The sequence below is a fragment of the Plasmodium gonderi genome, assembly GCF_002157705.1.
Source record: "Plasmodium gonderi DNA, contig: Chr06, whole genome shotgun sequence".
In the NCBI taxonomy this organism is placed as follows: Eukaryota; Apicomplexa; class Aconoidasida; order Haemosporida; family Plasmodiidae; genus Plasmodium; species Plasmodium gonderi.
The window spans coordinates 841,087-860,115 of record NW_021628931.1 but is presented as its reverse complement, the minus strand read 5'-3'; the positions used below and the strand labels follow the sequence as shown (position 1 = coordinate 860,115).

The following is a 19,029-nucleotide window of genomic DNA, read 5'->3' as shown; positions in this document are numbered from 1 at the left end:
CGAAAAGTTGTCTGGCTTGGGTATTAAATATTATTGTGTCGGGATATATGAAAAGAAAGAAAAAAAAAAAAAAAAAAAAAAAAAACGAAAGTTGCATCCGTAGTAGCAATGTTACAACGCATTTATAGATATGTCATAGACAAGGCAAAACTGCCTTGCATGGAAATTCTACCACATTCTCTCAATTGTGAGTCCAAAAACATGAAACCATTTTCCCTGGGATACAGCAGCTGTAATTGTCGTAGCAGAAAATGTAGCGAACTCGTTAGACGTATACACACAAAATAAAAATGTATGCGATTGAAAATGTCTTAAGTGTAGTCTACTAACTGAATTTACGTTCAAATTCAAGCATAAAAAATTGAGGGAGAATGGGGGAAAAAATTGGTTAAAAGGTACATCCTATAATCCCCTCTTTTTTTTTTTCTTTTTTATTTCGTTCAACATGTCATGCTAGGTTTGTCATATAAGGGGGTTCCCCTAAGTGGTACACCCTATCAAATATATCAAACTATGTACTCGTGACATTCTCTTTTTTTTTTTTTTTTTTTTTCCCCCTTCTGTGTTGTATTGCTAATTGACATATTGCTATTTACTTTTTCATTATCCTTCCTTTCCTTACTTTTTACCTATTTGCCAATCTTGAGCGGAAATACACAATTGGGGCCATAACGGAAATGGTGAGATTTCTTCCCCCAAAGGCATATTCCACCCTAATCGTTTATATATGTATATATTTGTTAGGAAAAGAGCGTTTATATAAGAAACATATATAATTACAAAAACATGTACAACTGCAAGGACATGTATTATTGAGCTTATCCCTTAAGTATCATGTGTGATTTTCTTTTTTCTTCTTTTTTTCCTCAAATGTAATGAAATAAGTTGCACTTCATAATGAGTGAAATGCAGGAAATAAGTTATATATCAATGTTTTTGTGTAAAAAAAAAAAAAAAAAATGGTTTGGGGTGTTGAAGTAAGGACGCGAACAAATTACAAATCCCTAGGGGTTAGAAAAAACTGCCCAAATGGTGGTGTAGTAAAAATAGCGAGAAGAGAATGGGGAAAACAGTCAACACAACAAAAAAATGCTGCAGCGAATTATTGCAGAATAAGAAAAACAATAAAAATAAAAAAAAAAAGGAGAAAATAGAAATCCTAGCTGTGTGAACGCTAAAACAAGAAAAGCCCCTAATGCAATTTGTCAACCCAAGGGTGAAACAAATGCACAGCAGCAAGATATTAAATCAACAGCAGAATAATTTCATTTTGTGTCATATCATGTAATAGTGTATATTTATATATATATGTGTCATATTTTGTGTATATATATATATATATATATATATCTTTTTTATCACCTTTTTTTATTTTTTTTTCATTTTTTTCATTTTTTTCATTTTTTTCATATCTTTCATTTCTTCATTTTTTTCATTTCTTCATTTCTTACATTTCTTTCACTTCTTTCATTTCTTACGTTTCTTTCATTTCTTTCTTTTCTTTCTTTTCTTTCATTTTTATTTTTTTTCTTTTTTTTGGGGAACAAATTTGCTACAATTATGATGAACACATAAGCCGTACCCTCCTGTAAAAAGGAAAAGTAAAAAAATATATTTTATTCTTACATTATTATTTTCCAGTTTAAAAAAAAAAAAAAAAAAATTGATGCCTTATGTATATAACGAATATGCAAAATTTTAACCCGTATATTTGGTAAATAAAACCTTTCCCCCCCCCCCCTCCTCATTATCTTCTCCATGTCATTCCGCACACCAATTAACATTGCTCATGAATAAATAAACATTTCTCATTTTCGAGATCTAGTACTTTTTTCCTGGAGTTATACATATATATATACATACACATTTATGTGTCTTCGTGTTATGTAATCTTAATGCATAACTGCCTTTCCGCTTTATTTTTAGCTTATCCCTTTTGGTTAGCAAGAGTCATACATATTTCTGGGGTTGTAGAGTACAATGTGCTTGACTACTTATTAGTAGAGAAAATATAAACTACAGAAAGGAAATCAAGTTGAGCTGAATTGGAAGTGTGAGAAGAGCGGGAACGGATAGGTAACGAATCAATAGCCAAGTCTAAGAAGTAAGCTAGCAGAGGGAAGGAAAATTCACAGAAAGTTGCAGTGGTATATCAAAAGACTTATCTTCCCCTACTCCTCCTCTACACAGACACAGACAAATTGTCCTATTGACACACAGATACACAGAGACAAAACTCGCATTTCTTAGGAGTTTACATGAATCTTAGAAAAAAAAAAATATAAAAAAAATGGATATATCGGGTCCAGAAGTTTGGTATAATAATTTACCAAATGTAACGAAATATATGATAACTTTAATTTTTTTAGTAACGTTATTGATAACATGTAATTTATTGAATGTTGTATACCTTCTTTTAGATTGGAATTTGATATATAATAATTATCAAATATGGAGGATTTTTTTTAACTTTTTGTTTGTCGGAAAATTTTCTCTTTCATGGGTATTTTTTATGTCTTTATTTGCTCAATTTTCGTCATCCCTTGAGAAAAACGCTGTATTTTCAACCCCCGGATCGTATTTATATTTCATTACAATTCAGTGCACCTTTTTATCCTTAGTAAGCATTTTGTTTTATTGGCCAAGAGGTAATATAACACCCCAAGTGGGAGAAGCTCGAAGATATATACATGTATATACGTGCACCTACAAGTACCCCTATAAGTACACGTATATGCATATGCTTATATAAAACTGTGCTTGCAAATAATTTACGTATAACGCACGAAGTTTATATTCTTCTATTTCGCTTCTTCCTTATGAACGAGTTTTCTCATTTTGGCATTTTGCAGTAGTGAGAAAATTTGCTAAAACGTGAAGAGTAAACCACCATTTAAATTTCCCCCTCCCCCCATTTTATAGGATACCCTTTTTTGGGAAACTCTCTTTTATTCTCAATAATTTACTACTGGTCTAGAAGAGAACCATGGAGCCAAGTTTCCATATACTTCTTCACAGTGAAAGGATATCAACTACCCTTTGCCTTAATTTTTCTCCATTTAATAATGGGGCAATCATTATGGGTTGACATCATGGGTTTGATGTCTGGTCATATCTACTACTTTTTTAGAGAACTTCTTCCCAGAGAAGGTACTTAATAAATGTGTATAAATCGTGCATGCATGCATTCAAACGTATGTACACATATTATACATACACTGGTGCCATATTTTATCTCTCACGAAATGACTCTTATTTCTTTCCCAATCCTGTAAAGGTGGTCCCAATTTGCTTGAAAAAACTCCGAAGATTTTTGATACGTTCATGATGAAGTTGAGGGAATTTCGATTAAATCAAGGAATAAGAGGAAACTTTGCAAGATACGGATACAGAACTGTAAGTGATTCAAGGACACCCAATACTACTGGTGCAACTAGAAGAGTATTCATTGGTAGGGGAATTAGATTGGGCGATAGTTAACAATGGTATTCACAAAGTAGGTTACAAAGTTATAGGGAAGAAGCACACATATGTTATACTCTCTTTTGAGAATATTTATCGGTTTGTGGATCTTTACTCTTTGGGGGATATATATTCTCTTTCTCCCCACCCCCATATTATCTTTTTTTTTTTTTTTTTTTATATTTCCATTTTCGCAATACTTATCCCTCCCTTGGTTAATCCATAACGAAAGTCAAAATGTAGCATGCATTATATGCCAACAAGGTGAGCTATGCATACAGACCAAAAAGTATGCTCATATATGTGTTGTGTATATATATATATATATATATATATACATCACCTTTTTTTCATCTAACCCCCACCCCATATGACCTTTATTTATTTTTTTTTTTTTAAAGTGTTTTCTGTGCCATTTAAAATGATCATACCATTTTGTAAAAGAGTTTTATTAATACAATTGTAATTTTAGTTCTGATCACTTTTTTTTTTTTGGTGGGACTACTCTATATTATACACATTTTATACACATACGTTTTATGTTCTACATACGTATATAAATTCACTGCTGTATTATATGTGTATGCTTATATGCACATGCACAAATGTGTACATATGTGTACGGGCATAGATATACTTGCCCCTAACGAATATATCGCACCTATGACATTTTTAATGTTATCCTCATTATCTTTATCTGTGAATTTTCACCTAGAAGTTTTACATATATTTTTCACTTTTTATTTTTCTCTATAATTTATAATAGGAGTTTATTGTCTCTTAAAGTACATTTCTTATCCTTTTTTACTTTACGTTATTTTATTTTGCTTATTTTTTTAATCATTTGTTTTAATGAAATCTTTTAAAACCACAGATTTATGTTCAATTTTTTTTTTTTTTTTTTTTTTTTTTTCTTTAAATAGCATTCACTAAAATAAAATAACATTTAATTTATTACTTCAAAAACTTGAAGTTTTGTATGGGCTTAAAAATATACATACCGTATTTACACGCACGGAACGGAGGTGTATTTGGTTTAGTATGTTTTATTTATTTATTTTTTTTTTTTTCCCCTTTTTTTTTCTCTTTTTCGGGGGGGAGTACTTCCTCAAGGTGGACATTTTTGTGTGTAATTTTTTCCTTCTTGATTTTCAGTACATGCAAGTTATTTTGAGAGTCTTGCATAAGGAGATCATTTTAAATGTTTAAGTAAATGAGGGAAATAAAGAGTTATTCTTTTTTCGCTACAATATTCACTTAATTAGATCAATGTATAATGTACTCATCTTGGGTATAATTTTTTCACCCAATAATATTTGGAATTTAATGATAGAGTGATAGAAATAACGTGTAAAAACATTAATAAATATTTTTTAAAATATATCATAAAAAGGGGAAATTATAAGAACAGTAACTTGAGAGAGAGTATTGAAACTGGTTGCATAAACATTTTATAGGGGATACTTGTTTTATATAATACTATTTATTTTTGCATCTTCCTGATTTATTTCACCACTGAATGTACGAATAGGATTCTTCAACTTCTCCAACTCCAAGTAACAAGTTTCTGATGGGGTGTGTACTTATAGGTAGCAGGTGGAAAGAAGTTGTATTTCACATTTACACAAAAAATATTTCGTGTTTATATGGAGCTAACCAAGTGTATCAGTGATAGCAGTGATAGTATTGCCACATGCGTAACACATTAAACTCCCCATGATTGCCATACAAGGGGGGTAGAAAAAAGACAATTTACATAGTACTCCTATCGATACCTGCTTCTCCCTAGCCCAACAAATGAGAATCATAATATAGGCTACAGTTAACGAAAAAAAAAACAATATACAAGCGCGTATAGATGGCGAGCTCATTAAATGGGGAGCAATTAAGTGCAACTACTAAAATTGCGGAAAGTGGGAATATTGGGGAGAGTGTGCAAATTGCGGAAAACATGGTTTATAAGAAGGAAAGGAAATGCTGCATTTGCATGGTGAGCGATTTTTTCTACCCAAATTTAGGCGGAATAGAAACACACATCTTTGAACTGTCTAAACAGTTAATAAAGAAAGGTTACACTTACATGGAGAATTTTGGAAAATGAGAAATCCACCATGTTATTTACGTCTATGTTAACTTCGCTATGCATTACAAATGTCATTGCACCTTGATAATATATTATATTCCCATATGATATATTCATTTAAAGACACACGTAGTCATAGGTTTGTTCATAATTTTATTCTGCTCTACATTCTGCATTTTCTTTTTCTACAATTTATTCTACTTTTTTTTTTTTTTTTTTTTCTCTTTTTCTGAAGGATTCAAAGTAATCGTAGTTACCCACTGCTACAACAATAGACATGGGGTACGATGGATGGGAAATGGCATAAAGGTTTACTACTTACCCTTTGAAACTTGTATGGATGTAGTAACTTTCCCCAATATTGTTGGAACCCTCCCCTTGTGTAGAAATATTTTGTATAGAGAAAAAGTCGACATAGTCCATGGCCACCAGGTTCGTAAAGTCCTCTCATATGGCACATGAAGTGCTTACGTCTCCAAACAGTTACGATCACTTATGCGACATTTGGCAATATTGGGTGCATTGACAGCATGTGCCACATAACACATGAAGAGCCAAATTTTATTATTATTCTTATTTCACATACACGCACATGCATAGAAGCAGACGCGGACACACAGACATAAACACAATCCCTCCATCACAACCACATCATCACAATTACGCCATCACAATTACGCCATCACAATTACGCCATCACAATTACGCCATCACAATTACGCCATCACAATTATGCCATCACAATTACGCCATCACAATTACGCCATCACAATTACGCCATCACAATTATGCCATCACAATTATGCCATCACAATTGTTCCATCACAATCCCTCCATCACAATTGTTCCATCACAATCCCTCCATCACAATTGTTCCATCACAATCCCTCCATCACAATCCCCCCATCACAATCCCCCCATCACAATCCCCCCATCACAATCCCCCCATCACGACCCCTCCATCACCACAATTCCTAATTACCGCTTCCCAGGCGACATCAACCCTAGCGCACCAGTTTATCTTGCACGCAAAATCTCTTGGCATAAAAACGGTATACACAGACCACTCACTATACAGTTTTTCTGACAAGGGATGTATTCATGTGAACAAACTCCTGAAGTATTGCATAAATGATGTTGATCATTCGATATGTGTATCTCACACGAATAGGGAGAATTTAGTTCTACGAACGGAGATAAATCCATACAAAACTTCTGTAATAGGAAATGCGCTGGATACAACAAAATTTATTCCTTGCATAAACAGGCGTCCTAAATTTCCAAGAATAAACATAATAGTTATTAGCAGATTGACATATAGAAAAGGAATCGATTTAATTGTCAAACTTATTCCATTAGTATGTCAAAAATATCCTTTTATAAAATTTATAATTGGTGGTGATGGTCCCAAGAGAATTCTTCTTGAAGAAATGAGGGAAAAATATCATTTGCATAATTCAGTTATATTATTGGGAAAGGTTAAACAAGAAAATGTAAAAAATATTTTGCAAACAGGACATATATTCTTAAATGCTTCTTTAACTGAAGCCTTTTGTATAGCCATCATTGAGGCAGCCAGCTGTGGACTTCTTGTCATATCTACTGATGTTGGAGGAATTTCAGAAGTTTTACCACATGATATGATGATTTTATCCAAACCAAATCATAATGACCTCTGTTTAGCAGTTGATAATGCTTTGGAAAGGATAAAGAATATAGATACGGAGTCCTTTCACGAACGGGTACCCTCGTTCTTACGTATGTAGTACGTGTGTGTTTTTTTCTATTTCTTTCATTTTTGTATGCTCACCCCAAACAACCCTGAACATCTTACGCATCTATTTATCTGTTATATCATTTGTCCATACATGTTACGTGTTCATTTCATACAATTATATATGTCTACATGTGCATTAAATATGCTTGGATGTGTACACAAAAAAAAAAAAAAAAAAAAAAAAAAATCCCCCCATGCTGCATTTTCTCCCATTTTTCAGCTAACCAAAATGTACTCATGGGAAAAAGTAGCTGATAAGACAGTACGATCACATACATATATATACGAAAAACGTGCGAAAATGGATAAGCATATATTCCATTTCATATCTATCCATTTTTTCAAAATAATTACAAACAAATTATAATCACTGTATTATCTCAAAAAAAAAAAAAAAAAAAAAAAAATTCAAGTACACATATCCATGCGTTTTGAATTTTCATTCTTAGGTGAAAGTATACATGGAAGTTCTATCCTACGCAACCCCAAATATTTTGTGTAGGATAAGGAAGATTTATGACATAAACACAGTTTTTAGTAAGCATCTGTGAGATAAAAAAAAAAAAAAAAAGGAATGAATTTTATTTAGGCTGTGAATTGTGAAAACAGGAGAATATAACACCTTTAAAAGGAACTTTTCTCCCCCCCTATAGAAGAAATCATCTTCTGATACACAAAACATTTTTCTTTTTTTCTCTTTTCCTCCTTTTTTCTGCTTTTTTTATTTTTCCTCCCCCCTTCATTATAAAGGCAAGGTTTACATTTTCATAATAATGTTGAGCTATATATACTGTCGATTCCTGGAATGGCTTCATCCTAGGTAAGCAGCAAGGTGGGGGGGTCACGTGTGTGGCACAAATGAGTGCACATATATATATATATATATATATATATATATACATGCATGTATGTATAATTATATCCATATTTATGCTTACATACATATACACATGTGCGTAGAGACAATGGGCTACAAACATAAGCGATACGCCCTGCACGCACACACCAAAAAGATCAAGGTGCGCAAGAGGAACTTCATAATATATATATTGTTACTTTCTTCATTTTCATCTCAGAGAGGACATAGAAGAAGCAATCAGCTTTCCTCACTTTATCGAAGATGCTTAAGGTGTTAGAATATGGCCAAGTTGTGATAGTTAAAAAACAAAATTTGTAAAGATGTTTTGTCCATTCAAAGAATTCTCTTGTTTTTTAACTGGTTTGAAGATTTATATGAATATTTTTCCACATTTCCTAATTTTATCATATGGAAACAATATAGAATTATATTTCCCCTACGAAGTGTAAAAAAGAGACAGCGACAGGGACGGAAAAAGAAAAAAAAAAAAAAAAAAACTACGCCTGCGATTCCAGTAAATTGTACTCATGTTGTATTATCTTATAGTTTAATATATAGTTAAAATTATACTGGGCTTTATATTTTAAAGGGAATTGTTTGTACTTAAATTCTATGTAATTCAGCAACAAGACTTCATAAAACTGGTTAGACAATTCAAGGTATTTATTTTCATAGTTATAATGAATTATGTGTACATCTATGAGACCTAGGAGGATGGGATTATTTAGATTAATAATATTTTTACAAAATACTTTCTTCTTTTTTATAAAATATTTAATCACTTCAAAAATGGTGAAATAAAATTGGATATAAGTTAATCCCTTTTTTGGTATTTCATTTTCTATATATTTTTTACTACCCTGTGACGAAGCATAATCTTCCCCTTTTCCTTTTTCACCATCCTTCTTTATAGAATTGGCATTCTTTTTCATTTGCTCAATATTTGGTAAGCTGAAGAAATTTCGTATTTTCCTTTCAAAGTCCAGGATAAATGTATGTAAAACATGTTCATGTATATTTTTTAAAAATAACTTTTGCTTCTCAAATTTTCGATGCTGTATAATTTCGTCTATGGTATTATTACTGGTGTTAGCTTCGTTTTCTTCATCCATGTCGTAAGTAATGTTTCGTTTTTTCTCATTTTCAATTTCTTTCCACATTTTAATTTCATTAAATTGGTTATTCAGATCGTATAGCCCTTTGCAAACCGTTTTTATTAAATGTGCATTTCCTCCTATGATGTTGTATATGCACTTAGCTACCTTTTCATCTTTTGCAAAATTTGGAATTATTAAACACCTGACCATGTCATATGACAAATCATTTATTTCGATCAAATTTTGCCTTATAAGATCATAATTTTGTAAATCTTTTTCTACGAACGCATTGTACAAATTATGCGGCAAATTATTATGCGGAAAATTCTTATGCGAGAAATTCTTATGCGGGAAATTATTATTCGAGAAATTATTATGCGGGAAATTATTATCCGGAAATTCGTTTACACGTATCCCTTCATTGTGAAGGTTTCCATTTTCGTGTTGGTTTTTTCCCGTCAGTGGCAGTGGTGTTTTTCCTGGAACTTTATTGTTAACCCCATTTTGACTGTACATGTTTTTTTCACCTGACCTGTTCATATGATTTGAATCATTTTCATTTCTACGGTGTTCATAAGGAGGAAAATTTTCTTTTAACATTTTTTTGCAAACATTAGAAGAACAGTTGTCATTCCTCGGAGGGGGGTTGTTCTTCTCCTTGTCATTTAGATCAATATTTACCATATCATGTGAATATTCATTTAGAGACAGATTTGTGGTGTACTTACTAATATAATGCAAAACCACATTGTTGTAAATATATATAGACTTCATCATTTCAATATTTTTAATCGAGTGGGTAATAATCGGTATATTGTGCTTGGCTACATTTTGTTCACACCATTTGGTGAAAAAATAAAAATTGCGTGCTGGGTGTGGACTCAAAAGGAAGGAATGGAAATTATAAAAAATAAAACAGAAATTATATTTATATGTGCGTTGCAAAAAGGTAATTAAAGAAAGGAAATAATGATAAATGTATAAGCCATTCGAAAAATCCGTAAGTATGCCTTTTGAGTTTTTCATATAATATTCATATTCTTCACATTCTGCTAAAATTTTTAAAAAATATAAAAAAGCACTAAATTCATTTAAATGTTTTGAAAAGCATTTTACGTTTAATTTAAGTAAAAGAATATTTAAAAAAGCAGCAAAATTTTCATAATGATATTTTTTTGTCTCTAATAATTTTATTTCCATTTCTATATTTTTCCTGTCTTCATCATTTAAATAATCATACATTTGTGGGTTATTTAATATGTGTTTAAAAACGAATGGAAATTTGGAAAAAATAGAGTTTTCCGTATTTTCTCCCTCCCTCAATATGAATTGCTCATAAATATCTTTTAAATTAATTTTTTTATTTTCAATATCGTCGTTTATTTCTTTCAGTAACTTAAATTTAAGGAACTCCTCCAATGCGTGTAATTTCATAGGGAATGGGATTATCATTCCATCTTCGCTTGTATCCTTAAAGTCGTACTCGAAAAAAACATTTTTTCTTCCTTCTTGCAATTTGCTTGAATTAGGAAAACCATGCTGATTATTCGCTCCTCCTAAATGCTTCTTTTTTAAAAATATATCTTTCGATTTCTGAATAAAAAATCTTTTCCCCACTCCTTGTGCTCCTAAGACGAAGTAGCAACAACAGTTACGATCAATTGCTCTTCCACACTTTGCACTTGTATCATTTGCCTTTTCAAAAATGTTAACAATTCTTGTTATATAATCATTCCTAATGAGTGTTTTCCACGTTTCATTAAAACTTTTATTCTCCTTCTCAGTGTACTTATTTTCCACATTTGTGCTATATTCAAAATAAAAATGGCATTGTCCATTCCTTCTTTTGTTAGGTAATATTATGTTCCTCAGAATTAGCAGTTTCACATTTTTATTACAAAGCATCGTGTCTCTCTCTTGTGTCTTTGTTTCTCTTATTCCTGCCTCATCACATACTGTATGCGTATATCTCTGTGCATAAGTATGTGATATTCACATGCACGGTTTATATCATCCTCATGACTGTGTGGGGTTAAGCTTACATTTTTTCTTTTTATTATCATAGGTACAGGAAAACTTTGCAAAAAAAAAGATGGGGGTAGCAAATTTTTTCTTTATTCAATTACAGGCCGTAATGTGAACAAAAAAAAGGGGAGAAACAAAAAAAAAAAAAAAATACCATGTAAATCGTCTCGAAATTAAGAAACGTATATTTTTTAAACAAATTCCACTAATTGGTTTATATCGAAAATACTTTTTAACTTTTCGTGAAACAGTTTTTGCTCAAAGGAGTAAGGAAATAAAATGTAGTCCTCCCAAGAGAGGCTGGAAAAAAAAAAAAAAAAAAAAAAACATCAAACGAATTTCTTAAAATTGCGCAAAAAAAAAAAATTTGACAAATTTGGTGAACGAATTACCGGATGACAAATCACTTAACCCCGTCCGTTCATCCGTTTTCAACAGCTTGCCTGGTGCAAGTACAAATTTACAGTTGCGAAAAAGATGTAGGCATTTTTTTTTTTCTTTCCTGCTTCTTAGAAACATCTTTGTAAACATTCTGTAACAGCAACTAACAAAGTGGTTATGTATAACCAAAAAAGTTCTTAAATATTAAAATTTTTTTTTTTTTTTTTTTTTTTCTTTTTACAACATAATTTTTACCATTTTGAGGGAACTACAAACTGTTTTGCAGCAACCCATTTGTGTAAGTTCAGTGTGCTGAACATCTTGAACATTTCAAAAAAAAAAATAAAATAAAATAAAAAAATTTACACAAAATGGTGCGGTGTATACTTGCTAAGTCCCGTTTATTTTTAATAAACATTATGAATGTTTACCAAAAAAAAAAATGAGATGAGATATATTTTTAAGAACAAAAATGGAAAATAATATATGTCCTGTTTCTATATTTATGTATCCCTCAATTTTAACATCCCTTTTGCCAATCACACACCTTTATACAACGTGCAAGTACTCTGTTGCCATGAACCATTTTTTACCCATCAATTGATACACACACATACACAAAAAAAAAAAAAAAAAAAGGGGTTAAAGGGAAAAGAAATATTCAAAATTTTAGCAAACAATTTCCCTCATATACCCCGACCAAATGAACGATTTTATACACGAAGATATCGAATTAAAACGCAGGGCATGGGTCATGCACTTTTCTCAAAGACGAACCAATAACAAATTTAAGTTCACGAAAAATGGAAATAAAAAATATGTGACAACATGGGTTAAGGTGTGAGAACAAAAAATCTCAACTGTCCTATATCTCTCCATTGTGCATTTTCATCATATATATCTGACTCTTGCATGACTCTATACATGAATTTATAAGCCTACTTATGCCCTCGACGAAAACTACTACACCTAGGAAAAAGATGAAAACGGTTTATTCGAAAGATGGGTGAAGCAAACACAGCTAAATGAGGTATATGCCTTTTTCTTTTTTTTTTCTTTTTTTTTTTTTTTTTTTCCTATCCCCCTTTATCATCAAAAGTGTGAATACTTCAACTATCGAAATGAGCATTCTCTGGTATTCTCCCTCCATATATCCATTTTTTAGAAGTATATACCAATCAATGACCATGAAGAGGGTAGCGAGAAAGCCGAATTTTCAAGGTAATTTTTTTTTTTTTTCTTTTTTTTTTAGCAGTTTCTTCAATGCTTCATTTTACATGCAAAGTGAACATTCTTCTAATGAAAAAATTTAATAGTCACAGTTTTCATTATTGAAATGGGTACGAGTCGAAAAATATTAATAAAATAAATAAAATAATTAACAAGAATGCACTGGTCGATATATGCATATGCAAACGATATACGCCATGTCTCGCGTGTGCAAATAATAGTAGTGTTTGGTATTACCACCACACATTTTATAAGTGTATTAACTTCCATTTAGCAATGTAGAACTAAACAGAAGTCCCACTAAAAATCTAACAAGGAGAAGTTACCGAATAAATTTACAAAACATCCTTGATAAAGAGTTTTCGAAAAAGTGTTATGTTGATCCCCCCAGCGACTTGTACTTAAAAAAAAAAATAAAATAAAAAACAAGAAATGTTTGAATAAATGCAAGAACTATTTTTAACCGTTAACATATGTGAACTCTTTGATTAACGCAGCTCCATGGATGAGAAAGAAGAGGAAGAAAAAGAAAACTATGATCGAAACGAGAACCCATGTGAGGATACACAGAAGCACAAAAACGAACAAACTGGTAAGTGACGACAAGAATAGACCATTTTTATACGCATTTGTAGAAATTCTAACAGCCATTTTACTATTATGCTTTTACGTCTACTAAAGTGCAATTTTTTTTTTTTTTTTTTTTTTAAAAGTAACAAATATCAACCACACTCCTCATAATCAACTAAATGTGAGGGATTTAAATTAAAACATAATTAAAAGCTTCTTGAACATTCTATTATATAATAAGCTACATTCAAATTGTAAACAAATTTGTGACTTTGCATGAACGTATAGTAAAAAAAAAAAAAAAAAAGATTAGTAATGTAGAAAAAAAAATAGTGTTATTTAATTCAGTGAGATGATAAAAGAACAAATCAGAACAAAAGTAATATAATGCAAAATGAGGAATTTTCTCAAAATGAAGACACTATTTTTTTAACTATCGTTCTTTATATACTCCAATAAAATATGCCTGACATATATATGTAAAAGTTGAAATTAGAAGGGACGTCAGGTACACTCTCTCTTCTTGAGTCACAAATTATTACGTTTAAAATTTGGAAAATGCGTGTAACTTTTAACAAAATGTAGATTGCTTGGTAAAAGGTGTTAGCGTGAATTTTTCTTTTTTTTCCAGAAGCATTTATCCAAATTAAAGCCTGTTTCGGACTCATTCCCATTTTTGATAATTTCAGAAATGGTAAAAATTTTCTGACCTTGTGAAGAAATATTCCATAGGAAAAATAATTTCATAGGCCCCACACACACCACCCCTAAATGCGTATATTTCAAAAATAAAAATACAAAGCTGGTTTGAGTGATATTCTCCATTTAGTTATCATCTCCCTTTTCTCTTCAATTCATTTGAAGAGTATTAAACAATATGTACTTAATTTTTATATACGGTTGTGTAGTTTTCAATGAAAATTTGTTTTGGAACAAAATGGGAACAAGTTGCGGGGTTAGTAGTGTTGTTAATTTGTTTGTACATTAGGAAGAAATTCTTATAAAAAAAAAAAAAAAAAAAAAAAAAAAAGGGCAAAAAAAATAAACATAAGCGCAAAATGAGCTCAAACATACAAGCTGATTTATATATACGGGTGTAATGTATAGCATATATAATATATATTTATATGCACAAATGGTCTTTTTTTGTATATTGTCTTTTTCTTAAAAAGGGAATATATTTTCATATACTAATGAAATGGCAAATAGTACATGTGCTTGATATACATGTTACGTATTATGTGGAATACATAAGCGGTGAAAGAGGGGAGTTATAAATGTCGAATATGTATATGTACGAATATACATTTTGTTGTATAGACACACATTTACATTATTATATATCTGGTGGGAAATGAAAAAAAAAAAAAAAAAAGAAGTGATAAACATGTAAGTATAATGTTATACATTCTAAGGAGTGGCGGTTAAAAAGAGGGGGAAAAAAAAAAAAAAAAAAGGGCACAATAAAATTCACTAGTAGTGGTGATGCTGTTGCGCGTGCGTGGGAAGAACATAATAAAATGAAAAATTAAATAAATTGTGCTAGAATAAATTTTCCTAAAATAAATCATATTCAAATAAATTACACTAACATAAATTTTGCTAACATAAATTATATTAAATAAATTTTATTATATAAATTGTATTAAATAAACTGTATTAAATAAGGTGTATTAAATAAACTGTATTAAATAAATTAAACGACTAATTCAGACACACACGTGCAACACATTATCGTTGTTCAAATGAATTGGGACGAAATTTATATCTTTTCAAAAAAAAAAAAAAAAAAAAAAAAAATACATTAATTACATGATATTTTTACTATTTAATAGCTTTTTCCACAGCAAATTTACAAATTCATCGGACTGCAATGTTTCTTTGATGACATTATGTATGATATTCCTGTTCAGTAGTATATTTCTATTTTTATAACCCTCCAAGCTATTGTAGTTGTCTAACACATTGTCTTCACATTTAAGGAGTTGTTTCTCATTGGGCATGTAACCTGTATTATTATTCTTGCCTGAAATTTCACCATGATCAAATGGATCATTATTACTGTGAATGCCTAGGTGATTATTCGCAACAAACCTGTCAATCTGATTTCCAACTTTTGTTCTCCTCTCTCCGCTTCCATTTCCGTTCTGCATCTTAAATAATAAGTCATATGAATCTGTGTTGTATTCATTCACAACATCATGGCCCAAGTGGTGATTTCTGCCTGTAACTGGGTGTACATTATTCGTTTTATCCGATTTTAATTTAATAATATCAAGAAACACATTGGTCATATTTTTCTCTTCGTCCATTTGGCCAGTATTCATTATTCTTTTGTTATGTACACTTTCAACTGAATTGTTCTGATATCCCTGTTTTTCGAGATATGATTGATCCAAGATGTGGTTACTACTTAAAACTTCGTCACTGCAGTCAAATTTGCTCTTGTTATATCTAACGGTTTTTCCGTTTCCCCCGTTTATTATCTCTTCCCCGAGTGGTGATAACATATCCATATCGTTCGTCTCGATTCCGCTTGTCTGGATTCCTCTTGTCTGGATTCCGTTCTTCTGGATTCCCTTCGTCTGGATGCCATTTGCATGCATCCTATTCAATGGTATACCGTTCATAAGAATTCCATTCGATGGAATCTCATTCAATTGTATCTCATTCAATTGTATCTCATTCATTTGCACCTCATTCATTGGTAACTCATTCATTGGTATCTCATTCATTTGCATCTCATTCATTTGCATCTCATTCATCGACATCCGATTCATTGGCATTCCATTCATTGGCATTACCCTCATATGCATTTCTCTAAGTTGCGCTTCCCTCAGTTGCATTCCCCTTTTCTGCATGTTCGTTTTGGTAATGTCATTGTTCGTATCGTAAACATTTGTTGCATGCGTATTATTTAAAACAACCGGAGTAACAGAACCTCCTGCCACCTGCACATTTCCTGTACTTTCACCATTCAAGTTTTCATTCATAATGACATTCGTTATATTGCTATTTCCATTTGCATTTCCGTTTTTTTTTTTTTTTTTCTTTTTTTTATCCTCCCCTTCGTCTTTTTTAAAATCACTATTCTTGCTTAATCCTAAAAGGTTCATAATGGCTTCACCTCCCGAAATTCCGCTATTTTTCTTATTAGAATACAAATTCCCTTTTGTCTCCTTAATGAGATTATTATTAATGCCTCTTGAAGAATCTTCTCCTTTTCTATTCTCATAAAAATCATAATCTTCTAATTTTTTCAAATTTGCATTTCCCTTTTCAGGCCCCATTTCGACTTCCATTCCAACTCCTTGTCCTATTACCCTTTCGGATCCCTTTTCTACTTCGTTTTCGGTTCCATTTTCATTTTCTTTTTCATTTTCTTCCATAGGTAATCCTTTAATAAGATTGAGTAATTTTCTTCCAACTTTATCTTTAAAATCTACGTTATTTTGCTGAATATCCCCTTTTACATTAAAATCACATGTGTTATGTCCTTCTATTAAATGCCCATTCATTTTTGTTCTATGTCCAATGGATGTAATTCCGTTTGCTTCTCCATTTTCATTTACGTTATAAAAATTCTTCAAATAATTTTCGTACGAACTTTGGGTTCCTCCGTTCAATATGTTTCCAGATGCACCAATTACTGGATAGTTCATCTTTGCATATATGAAATCTTGCTTATTCGTCCCTTTTAACTCAAAACTCTTTCCATTATCGTTATCCCTGACATTGTCATACATTGTGTAGGGGTTGGTTTTCTTTGCATTTGTCTTTCTCGCCTCGTGCACGCTGTTATGATTGCTATTGTGATTGATTGTGCTACTGCTACTGTGATTGATGGTGCGGCTGCTGCTGTGATTGGTAATATGTGCACTGATGAGACTCCCATCGTTGCTGCCCATGTTTAACGTCCCTCCTGGGAGGTTCACTCCTGCATGATTCGGAACACTCTTGGGAAGTTCCTGGCCACACCCATTTGGAGCATTTTTCAAAGGGGCCTCATTCGATTTGTCTACTAATATTTTTCCTTCTGCAGCTGTTACAACGGATTCATTAACGCCATTTTCATTTTTGGACAATATATAGTTAATGCTTTTACTATGAACATAAGAAACATTTCCATTATTCTCAATGGAGTTATGATCGGGATTTCCTAAATTTCCTGCGCCACTTGCAGGGGTAGTAGAAGTCGCCATGTCTACTAATTCTCTCAACATGTTGTATATTTTTTCTTTCTCCTCAGTACTGTAAAACCATAAACTGTATGTACTTTTCGAATTATTTTCTTCATTATACACTCTATAAAATATATAATTCTGATCCGTAGACAATTTTATACGTCCATGAATATCTTGTACTAAATGATTTTCATTTTTTTTATTCGTTATTATTAATCGGTATGTTGGTTTAATAGATCTCCTAACAATGTACAAGAATCCTTCGATATCTGCTCGAATCCATTTCACTTCATCTTCCTTCATTTTGTACACAGTCACAAATGAAGATTTCATAATTATTTCTGTAATATATATATCTATGCTTTTTAGCATTTTAAAGCAAATTTTTTCTCTTAATATACTGACCTCTTCATTTCCACTTTCATCTTTGTTTCCTCCTTTCCTTCCTTCATTCTGTTTTCTAATTCCATTTGTGCCGTTCATATTTGTGCCACTCACATTTGTGCCACTCACATTTGTCCCGCTCATACTTTTTCTGCTCATGTTTGTCCCATTCAAATTTGTATTCCCCTCTTTGATTTTATTTCCAGCTGTTTCTTGAATTGCCTTATTATCAGGCGTAACAGAGTTGTTACCACAAATTTGATTGTTTCTACCTTCATTGTGTGTAGTATTTTCACCAACACTCCCTGCATTCTTAGCCGTACTTTTTATTTTCTCCCTGTATTCTCCAACTTTCTTTGATCCGTATGAGTTATAATCATACTGATATGCATTCTTTCCATATTTCATTACCTGGGAATGATGATTATTTCCTCCTGTTATACCTCCATTCTGAATGTTGCTGATTTGGCTACTATTAGGTCCTTTTCCGCTGGTATTAGCATCTGACCTATTTTTTTTCGTATCCCCAGTTATAGCATTCCCTTGTACTTTTCCACTATTTTTAGATTCAATAAAATTGTACGAACCATTCATATCATAACGGTTCACACGATTTTTCATCTTTCCGTAGCTAGTGGTGGCAGCAATATTCTTCTTTTTCATTTTTACGAAAAATGTTGATTGCACACACACAGCGGCGCAAAAAAAAAAAAAAAAAAAAAGAATAAAGAAAATAGTAAAATAGTAAAATAAAAGAAGTGCGCACAGCTACGCACAAATAGGGAGTATATACAAGAATGCACACATATGGTTTCTATATGTATGTGCATATATGCAAGTCTATATATTTATACACAGGGGGTAGCATACACATGTGTACAAATATTCGATCGGGGATGGGGGAGCGTAAGACGTTATAGTTTTAGATACATAACGTTCAAATTAAAAAGAGGGGGGAAAAAAAAAAAAAAAAAATA

General features: G+C 31.6%; 5 protein-coding genes across 5 annotated transcripts; 3 read left to right on the top strand and 2 right to left on the bottom strand.

Annotated features, from left to right (window-relative positions):
- Nucleotides 1-2,290: 2,290 nt before the first annotated feature.
- On the top strand, nt 2,291-3,480 carry PGO_061700 (hypothetical protein, conserved; the record flags this gene model as incomplete). The annotated part of the gene is made up of 3 exons (XM_028686813.1): nt 2,291-2,648; nt 2,923-3,150; nt 3,278-3,480. The coding sequence occupies 3 exons, from the start codon at nt 2,291-2,293 to the stop codon at nt 3,478-3,480; spliced, it is 789 nt and encodes a 262-aa protein (XP_028542614.1).
- A 1,840-nt stretch (nt 3,481-5,320) lies between these two features.
- On the top strand, nt 5,321-8,450 carry PGO_061690 (phosphatidylinositol N-acetylglucosaminyltransferase subunit A; the record flags this gene model as incomplete). Its single annotated transcript, XM_028686812.1, has 7 exons — nt 5,321-5,531; nt 5,781-5,977; nt 6,538-7,287; nt 7,543-7,584; nt 7,772-7,859; nt 8,073-8,142; nt 8,399-8,450. The coding sequence occupies 7 exons, from the start codon at nt 5,321-5,323 to the stop codon at nt 8,448-8,450; spliced, it is 1,410 nt and encodes a 469-aa protein (XP_028542613.1).
- Nucleotides 8,451-8,678: 228 nt separating this feature from the next.
- On the bottom strand, nt 8,679-11,183 carry PGO_061680 (hypothetical protein, conserved; the record flags this gene model as incomplete). Its single annotated transcript, XM_028686811.1, has 1 exon — nt 8,679-11,183. The coding sequence occupies one exon, from the start codon at nt 11,181-11,183 to the stop codon at nt 8,679-8,681; it is 2,505 nt and encodes an 834-aa protein (XP_028542612.1).
- A 1,204-nt stretch (nt 11,184-12,387) lies between these two features.
- PGO_061670 (hypothetical protein) lies at nt 12,388-13,514 on the top strand (the record flags this gene model as incomplete). The annotated part of the gene is made up of 5 exons (XM_028686810.1): nt 12,388-12,522; nt 12,658-12,714; nt 12,850-12,905; nt 13,189-13,311; nt 13,412-13,514. 5 exons carry the CDS (start codon nt 12,388-12,390, stop codon nt 13,512-13,514), a joined length of 474 nt encoding a protein of 157 aa, XP_028542611.1.
- A 1,778-nt stretch (nt 13,515-15,292) lies between these two features.
- On the bottom strand, nt 15,293-18,715 carry PGO_061660 (asparagine-rich antigen; the record flags this gene model as incomplete). The annotated part of the gene is made up of 1 exon (XM_028686809.1): nt 15,293-18,715. The coding sequence occupies one exon, from the start codon at nt 18,713-18,715 to the stop codon at nt 15,293-15,295; it is 3,423 nt and encodes a 1,140-aa protein (XP_028542610.1).
- Nucleotides 18,716-19,029: the final 314 nt, after the last annotated feature.